General features: G+C 36.4%; 1 protein-coding gene across 3 annotated transcripts in view; it reads left to right on the top strand.

The window, feature by feature from the left end:
- Positions 1-294: 294 nt before the first annotated feature.
- The window catches only part of STEAP1 (STEAP family member 1), a 10,841-nt gene continuing 1,392 nt past the window's right edge, over positions 295-9,743 (top strand). The window contains exons 1-5 of one of the 3 annotated variants that reach the window (XM_011363976.2): positions 302-501; positions 4,058-4,174; positions 6,061-6,567; positions 7,148-7,312; positions 9,389-9,602. In XM_011363976.2, coding sequence (XP_011362278.1) covers positions 4,091-4,174; positions 6,061-6,567; positions 7,148-7,312; positions 9,389-9,602 — 970 coding nt within the window. In that variant the 5' untranslated portion in view covers positions 302-501; positions 4,058-4,090. Of the gene's footprint in view, positions 502-580; positions 789-4,057; positions 4,175-6,060; positions 6,568-7,147; positions 7,313-9,388; positions 9,648-9,743 lie in introns of those variants that run through there. The other 2 variants (XM_011363981.2, XM_023533379.1) reach the window with 2 other exon arrangements.

Below are 9,743 nucleotides of genomic sequence, written 5' to 3'. Positions count from 1 at the left end.
ACTCCTCTGAGTTGAAACGCAGTATCTCAGGCCGCATCTCAGACCTACTGAACTAGAAACTGTGAAGGAAGGGCCCAAATCGATGATTTAAGAAGCACCACAGAGGATACACGTTAAAATTTGAGAGCCACTGCTCTAAAGAATTGCACAAATGTTCGTTACTTGGAGATTAAAGGAAAGACGAGGAGTGGGAGGGCGCGTAGCTGACCTCGGGCGTAGGACATCTTTTTTTGCGGGGGGTGGGGACGAAAGCGGCCAGGTTGCAACGTAGAGGAAGTCCTAAATTCAGCCGCTGGAACCTGAGAAGACAGTCCGCTCCGGGCAGGAGCCGTGGGGACGCCAAGCGCCCACAGGTGGCGCTAAAACCGGCAATAGACAAGGAGGCGGGGTCTACAGCGGAGAGCAGGCTCTGGGATCCCGAGGCTCGCGCGCCGCGTGGGGCTGGCACCTCACGGCAACTGCTGCGTCCGCAACTTACCGTCAGGTCACGCTGAGAAGTGGGTGAGTCCCTTGAATCGTTCCGGCTCGCTGCTTGCTCCCCACCTCCGGGTGTCCCTAAAGGCCGCCGCCGGCTCCCAGCCTCGGGAGGACTGGAGCGGGTTGCCAGCCCGCGCGGGACCCGGGCGGCGCTCCGCGGCGAGCGCAGCTCAATACGCCGCTTACGCGCAACTCCAGGGCGCGCTGCCTTCCAGCCCAGCTCTCCGCAGAGCACAGCGCTCCGTTGTAGCCCGTCCAGGGGCTGGGAGCCAGCAACTCACAAGGAAGCCTTTTCGCTGGGGCCTCAAGGGGTATGATGATGGGTTATTAAGTTTGTCCTTAACTTGGGTTATGATGGCAAGTTTGCCACCTTGGCAAAATCGCCATGAGTTTGCATCGCATAGATGAATGATTGGTACATAGTACTTAAAATCGTGCAACTTGTCTTTAGGTTTTCGAGTAACAGGAATTTTTCATTTTAAGTCCTTGGAACATTAGTCCTACTCTTTCAGGATCTGGGTTGGGGTTCAAGTTCCCTCCAAGTAGTTAATCAAGGCTTTATTTATCTATGTTATGGGTCAAATCCACTGGAAGAGGTTTGTAGACGTAAAATTTATGAATATTTTCAAATTTCTTACTCGGTTCTTTTTCTAAAAACATTCCTCTCGACATCCTGACATTTTATAAAAGGTCGTTCATTTAGCACAGAATGAAGCATAGGGAAGAAGCAATGCTTTAAAAAGCAGCCCAGTAAAGAAAAATATCTACCTTCACATAGTTAAATGTGTTAACGCAAATGTGCTCTTGAAACCATAGAAGGTTTGCAAATGCAATGTAATCCACAATGTATCCCTGTCATTGATTTTCTTCATATTCTAAACTCTTCATATAAACAGTAGTCAGTTGGGCTGTGTCAATATTTAGCAGGAACATTAGGTCAGCGGTCCTAGTACAGCACAGTGGAACAGTCGCATCAGGAATATGCTTTGCTTTTTAATGGGGATGAAAGTTAGAGAACTTTGGGTAAAATTCTGGAGTTCCTAATATCTGAACACTGCTGTTTCCTGTGTTTACTTTTTTATGAGAAGATTTTATGGGAGACTTTAAATTATATATTTGGTTAACGACTGATAGAAACCAACATTTTATTGACTAACGTTTTATTTTCTTGGCTTCTGGGCACAGAGTTGATTGTGGGCTACACAGTCATCAAGCTCCCTCACTGCCCTGGGCTTTCCCTTGGCTTTGCTCTTCATCCTGGTCTCCCTACCATGCAGATGAATGGCTGGATACCTCTCCAGTGCCACTCTGGATTTTCATCCAGATTTGGTACAAAGTGTCCCTCAATCAGCAAACACTGCCAATTTGCTATATGCCCAAGAACCAGGCCTAGGAGAAAGCCCTCACACTTCTTGTGTCACCATCTATCTGTAAAATTTTGTCTTCCTTTAGGATTCATTGCACATCCATGCAGTTAGTTGTTGAAATGTCTGCCTTCTCTCCTAGACCTGGAGGTTTTTGAGAGCCCCATCTCATTTAAATTTGTATTCCCACTGCCTGGCATTGTTGTTCACATTACAGGTAATGAGTTAATATTGAATAAGCATATATTTGCATGTTAACATTTTTGCTATCTTGCAACTCAGAGTTAAAACATCTTCTAAATAGTGTGAATTTCTTGTTTGATTACAGTAGATAAAACTTCTATTCCTTGACACACATACACCTCCCCACCCCCGATTACTCTATTTATAATGCTGACTAAATCACCAAATGATTAGGAATAATATTTGCTAAGGAAAAATACTGTAAGGTCCTCCAGAGCAGGCACGAAGTCTCATTTCTCTCTTCCTCTTCAGTGTCTATCATAGAATTGAGTTCATAAATACTTGATTGGCATATGCTTTTCTCAGAACTCTCTCAAATGTCAGTGACATAAACCCAATTCAAACTAACTTACGTGTAAAAGAGAATGTATTGGCTTATGCAACTGAAAAATTCAGGATCTGGTCTCAGGGACTCTAAATACTTAAAATATGCCACCAGGACTCTTTCATGTCTTTCCCTGTTTCCTGCTTGTGCTTCTGAGTGTTGGCTTTCTTTTATTAAAGATGGTTTTCTCCTTACAATATTTAGAAGAAAGCATGGTAGGCTTCTATTATCCCACTTAAAATGTTTAAGATGTATCCTCTTTATCTTCCACTTCCATATATAAATATCAGAGAAGGACTAATTGCGTCAATGAGAGTTGCGTGATCAAGGAAATGGAGAACTGTGATGAGCAAAGACTGAGTGATATGCCCACTTCTATGGCAAAAGGAGGGGCCTTTCTCCACGTGGGGGAAATATTTTATAGCATTAATAAGGAGGGAAGGAATGTGGGCAGACAAAAACAACAAATATCCTCAGCACGAATGTTGTGAAATTTCAAAATAGAATATATGGAAAATGTTCTCAGACCATCTCAACAATAGCAAATTGTTGAGATGGTCTGAGAACATTTTCCATATATTCTATTTTGGCTCCTTTCTTCTTCGTGAAGATCAAACCTTTAAAAGTTGGATAATGTTTTAAGTATTTTAAACTACTCCTGAAAACAACTTTCCATTAAATGAAGTATTACAGGTGCTCTAAAATTCAGAAACACTTGGAATGTTTTCTCTCAATCAAATTGTGGTATATCTAATCTGCTTTTCTCATTGAATTTCATAAAGTACAGATTGGAGATACATTCCACTGGAAATAAATTTAGAACAAATAAAAACAATGAATAATATTGTGACATTATATGTTTCCCTTTCCTAAAAGATGTCACACCAAGCTTGAATGAGGATCTGTGAAGAGTGTTAAAGCACAGATTTCTTTATTGGGTAGGAAGTTTGGCAAAATTAATTTCCACAGGGTTGACCAGAAGAGTGCGCATGTCAGTGATTAAACACAACTCAACAACCCACTGGAAATATACCAACAATTTATATCTTACCAACAAAAACCAGCCTATTACTCTGACGAGAAAATGGCTCTCTAAAAATATAACCTTTCAGTCCTTTATGCCACTGTCAGGGTTCGCCTTACCAAGTGTGTCTATTCTGTTCATTGTCTGAAACTCAGAATACATTTTCCTATAAAATCATTTATTTATTATTTCAGATTCCAGTGCCAACCCCCAAAGTCTATTAAACACAACTTCCTGAGCTACATCAGCTAGCTCCAACCTCCATTGATAACATTATTCTATTTACCTTTGAGGGAAGTTGACTTTCCTCTAAATGAGCCCCTGGAGGTAAATTCCCCTAAAAGAAAAGGCAACAGTCCAACCTTTTGAATTCCATATGGATACCTAGGTCATACATTTTACCAATAGTTGGACAAAGGAAAGCTGTTATTATTGACAAAAGGGCCCTGGTTTGAGATTCTTACAGATTATGAGGTTAAATGTGTAAATCAGTTACTATCTGTATTTTAATTGTACTTTATCTGCCACTCTAGTCCCTATATGAGTAAATTTTTCATATTGCCCTATCAAACATCAATATCATAAATAGCATAGACTTGAAGGTAATTATTTTTATTTTCATAGGTGGCTGAAGCCATATACTATTTTATAGAATTAATGGAAAGTAGACAAAACATCACAAACCAAGAAGAACTTTGGAAAATGAAGCCTAGGAGAAATCTAGAAGAAGATGATTATTTGGTAAAATAATAATAATTAATTAATTAAAAATTATAAACATAATTTAAATACTTTCCTATATCTCCTAATGTTGTAAAAGTTATTTTCAACCCAGTCTGCTAATTGTGATTCCTATCACTGATATTGTGATGGGTGAAGGGCCATGTTATATAGGAAAGAAATTGTACCTTGACTGACTGTCATGGACTTAGCTGAATAACCTTGAATGAGTCACTGAACAATCCTTGGTCTTGATCTATCTATAAAGTGAGAGAGTTGGACCAGATCATCTCCAAACCCCTTTCAGTGCTAACATTATATGGGTCTAAGTGTTTTAAGAATCATCAGTGCCCATATAACAGTAGTTTCATAAGCATCTGTTTTTTTTTTTAATAGGCACCATGGCAGCTTATCTAAAGATCATAAAGTTAATTGATGATTTACGGTTTAACCAAACAAGTTCAATTTTGGAATAAGAAGCACTGGTTCCATTTTTGCCCCACCTCAAGATTAAATGTTTCTTACTACATTATTTAACTGAAAAAGTGGTGAAAAAATTTGGTTTCAAACTCTTTTTACCTTTCTAAATGATCTTAACTACAGTTTTAACAAATTATTTTATCTTAACTATTTTAATAAGAAAAATAATTAAAATAGTACAAGCACATACTCTATAAAATAAGTGTGCATAAAATAAAATCATTTTTATTTTTGAAGGTAACTGTCTTACTTGCTGTTACATGATTCTTCACCCTGAACCAGAAAATTGATCTCAGTTGATTGTACTTAGATTGTTTTAACGTGAAGAGATGGCAGACGCTGTATCATGCTCAACTCCCTTCTAAATGGAGTAATTGGAAAAAGCATTGGGTGTAACATGATTTATTACTAAAAGTCAAATGGTTGAGAGGTCACTTTTAAACCCCCAAAAATATAGAGAACTATGTGAAATAAAGTTATTCTGCGTAAAATGTGGAAATGAACAAGGCCATCACTAGCATGTCAAGCATTGAAATGTTATGGTTTTACATGTAGAACTATAAGAAATGAAGAATAACATATTGGGTGAGAAAGTAAATTTATTAGTAAAGTAAAACAATATGAAACATTCTGATATAATTTCTCATTTTGAGATTTTTTTTTTTTTAATTTGCTGGTATATCAGTCAGTTGGGGAAATGACAAAATATTCAATGTAACCTTCTTTCAAATTGTTGAATACCTAGAAATGCAACTGGGTAAAGAACTATAACATTCTCAGGAAATAGATCATCCCTGTGGGATTTAATTACTTAAAAAGCCTTTGTACTTCTAATAGACTGTCTATCAGTACTCACACAAATGAGATATTTTAGAAATATGAAATCAAAATATAAGACTACATGACAGAAGTTATATATTTTTATCTAAAGTAATGACTATTATTCCTGATCCTTTGTACATGAACTAATGAATTCGCTCTTCAGTTCTTTGCAGGGAATTACCCAGTAACCAATAAAAACATTAAAAAGCAAACACAATTGTTATAATTTACATGTTTTATTATTTTTACCAAAGATTACTAGATTTTATTTAAGTTTTTCAGTTCTAGTATCCCAGTTGCATTATTCCATCCTTTATGCCTTCAGGATAGAAACACAATGGTCTACCATTAGTGCAGATAGCTGAAGCATGTACTTCTTCTATCGAAAGAAAAACAATAACAGAAATTAATGGAGAACCCCAACATAGATAAGTGAACCTTTGATTAGTGCTACATAGACTATGCCATTGCTTCAGCTAACCAGTCTCCAAAAAGTAAGGTTCTGAATGTCCTTTTTTACTGATAAGTACAATGAGCAATATGTAATTAGTTTAAGGAAATCCCATTGTTTTAATTTTAAGATGTTTACTTTCTTTCCTTTGTAGAATAAGGACTCAGGAGAGACCAGCATGCTGAAAAGACCTGTCCTTTTACACCAACCAACCCATTTTGATGAATTTGATTGCCCCCGAGAGCTTCAGCACAAACAAAAACTCTTTCCGAAGTGGCGCTTGCCAATTAAAGTCGCCGCCGTCATATCATCTCTGACTTTCCTTTACACTCTTCTGAGGGAAGTAGTTCAGCCTTTTGTAACTTCCCATCAACAGTATTTTTATAAGATTCCAATCTTGGTCATCAACAAAGTCTTGCCAGTGGTTTCCATCACCCTCTTGGCACTGGTTTATTTGCCAGGTGTGATAGCAGCAGTGGTACAGCTTCGTAATGGAACCAAATATAAGAAATTTCCACATTGGTTGGATAGGTGGATGTTAACAAGAAAGCAATTTGGGCTTCTCAGTTTTTTTTTTGCTATACTGCATGCAATTTATAGTTTATCCTATCCAATGAGGCGATCCTACAGATACAAGTTGCTAAACTGGGCATATCAACAGGTAGGATGACAATATTGACAATATCACTAAACTAAAAAGTCACCTAACAGATTAACTCTTTGTCATTTTTAATATCAATCCCCTAAACCCCTATTGAAACCCTGTGTTGAGACAATAATCTGCATTAAAATTTTTTTATTATTACTCTTCATCGGGGCTTAATTGTATAGTTTTATATTGAGGAATTTATTTTAAGCTGAAAATACTAAATTACAACTTTAACAGTATAAACAAGTATTTTGTTCCTGGACAGGGCCATATTTCAATTTTCTACAACCCTCACAAGATTACTTTTCAATGTTAATTTTTCTTTTCTACTTATTCGCCACATGCTCATGTACATTATAACTCTAACCAAATAATTATTATATAAATAAAACATATCAATGTTGCATTCAAGGAAAATGATTAATAACTCCTATGTTATTTCTTTTAGAGATGTACAAAAGCAAAGTCATAATTTGTGGAGGCCCCCACTGATCAGGCGCTCCATAGTAGCCAGAGCCCGTGTAGAAGGAGGTTCAGATGTAGGGACAAGTATTGTTTACATTCTTTCTGTCCTCTTTTCACCCTCTGGCAGGTCCAACAAAATAAAGAAGATGCCTGGATCGAGCATGATGTTTGGAGAATGGAAATTTACGTGTCTCTGGGAATCGTGGCACTTGCAATACTGGCTCTGTTGGCTGTGACATCGATTCCATCTGTGAGCGACTCTTTGACATGGAGAGAATTTCACTATATACAGGTAAATGATACATAAAATAACTTCTCTCAGAGAGGTAAATCTTTTTGTGCTTATAATATCATGAAGTATATTGACTTTTCCCCATAAAAATTAGCAAGTGGTTTTCTAATAGCAAACTCGTTCCAATTAATAATGTGCTTTCCTATAATTTTTCCCTATTGCTGCGAAATAGAAGTGTTTTCTAGACAAAAATAAAAGGCATTACTCAAAGAAAAATATTATTTCTAAACATTTGAAACTTGTCAGACAACTTGCTGTCCATCTAATAACTATAAATATGACATTTTAGAAATTCAATATTTATGGTTTTTTAGTTTCTAAAAAGTAAAAATTTTTTGCCCCTAATTCATTATTCATCTTTTAAATATGCAGCTTTGTACTATCCACAAAAAAACATCTCTTCTTGAAATATGGTATTTTATCTACCACGAGTATTCAGTATATAATTTTACAGTCTCCTTTTTTCAAGTTACATTTTATGGCGCTTTCTTGAAGTTTCTCAATATTCTTGGAATGAAAACTATCTGAGATTTACTGAAGTTAATCTGCTAGTGATAGATTAAATCCTTAAAAGAGTAGTGTACCAGAATTCACAAGGGGATCCACATTGGACAAAATTCAAAGGACTAAATTTAATTGAGTCATAAGCACTGCCAAGATTTTTTAAATTACATAGCTTCAGCTTTTATTCCCATAAAAGTTAAAGCTATAGGAATTCTCACAAAGCCAGACATTCCCCACTATCCTTTCTACATGTTCATACGTGTACTCCTACAGACATTTTATTAGGACATCTGATTAAGCTGAAAAGTATGTCTCCATCTGAATTATTCAAATATGGCTTAGAGATGGTGCCACATTTCTCAAGTGCAATTTTTGCTGGTTTGCTAGGTTCAGCCTGATATTGGAGTTCTCTGTTCCTCATTAAATAACTTTCTTCTTATATTGTTCTGCCTGTCACACATAAGCTAAACACCACTTTTCAGATTTAGTGAGGAATTCAAGCGCTGCATCTTGACAACTGAACCCATTCCACTGTGTGTACAACACCAAGCCCACAATAAGTATATAATGCACATTTGGTAAAATTAATCTCCAACCAGTCACATGTGTTTTTCAGTTAGTAACCTAGAAACTTTTCATTTACAATCCAATGACTGATTACTCTCTGATTTATAACTGAAAATATAAACTTAACTATTTGATTGTATTCACTGCGGCTTAAGGGTACTTACTGCTGAATAATTGTGAGTTGGATTCATTCTGGCAGGCTAACAACCATTTCCAGTAAAGTGAATAGAAGTAAAAAGTTATCCAGAAGAGCTATTGTCAGGATGCCATAAAATTGCTTAGGCGAACAACCAATTTTAAGCACTTTATCTGGAGAGGGCCAAGGATCCCAGTGCAAGCTGAAATTTTTCTTTACATCTCCATATCTCTATGTTTTGTTCAAACATTGAAATAATTGTTCATATTTTCCACTTTATCAGAATGTTTGGTTTTTTTTTACATAAGCCAAGCTCATTCATTTTAGTATTCATGTACCAAAATCAGTCAATTGTTTTAGTTGCCTTCACAATTAATAAAGATTGCTGGAGTTGAGTTGATTTTTGCACTAATCTTCAGTCAACCCACCAAAATTTACAAATCATTGTGTTGACTCTTTAGGGATCCTGTGATGAGTAAGACAGAGTCCCTAATTTTAGATATGTCTTCATAGACAGAATTAAGGCAAATACACAAGAGACAAAGCACCATAAAATAAATGTCATAAGAGAAAACAAAGTGTGGAGAAAGGGAAGACAGTATTATTGATTAGCTGAGACTGAAAGGAGAATGGTTTTGAATTTTCTCAGCTTAAATAGCCTGGAGACAAAGCCATTACCCAAAAGTAGGGTGAGTAGAGACGTGTAAAAAGAATGGAAAGATGTGGGTGGACATTGTTGGGAAATGTAATAGCAAAACAATTACAGATGAATGAAAGAATTTCCAAGCAACAGAACAGATCCAGATGAAGTAAGATGGAATAAACTTATTGAACCAATCTTCACCAAAATAATTTTTTTTCTTTTGCAGAGCAAGCTAGGAATTGTTTCCCTTCTACTGGGCACAATACATGCATTGATTTTTGCCTGGAATAAATGGGTAGATATAAAACAATTTGTATGGTATACACCTCCAACTTTTATGATGGCTGTGTTCCTTCCAATTGTTGTCCTGGTATGTAAATGCATACTATTCCTGCCATGCTTAAGGAAGAAGATAATGAAGATTAGACATGGTTGGGAAGATGCCACCAAAATTAATAAAACTGAGATATCTTCCCAGTTGTAGAGTAACATATTGGGTGAGAAAGTAAATTTATTAGTAAAGTAAAACAATATGAAACATTCTGATATAATTTCTCATTTTGAGATTTTTTTTTTTTTAA

The sequence above is a fragment of the Pteropus vampyrus genome, unplaced genomic scaffold, assembly GCF_000151845.1.
Source record: "Pteropus vampyrus isolate Shadow unplaced genomic scaffold, Pvam_2.0 Scaffold4, whole genome shotgun sequence".
Lineage (NCBI taxonomy): Eukaryota > Metazoa > Chordata > Mammalia > Chiroptera > Pteropodidae > Pteropus > Pteropus vampyrus.
The sequence above is the reverse complement of the archived record's forward strand: the minus strand, read 5'-3'. Positions and strand labels throughout refer to the sequence as shown.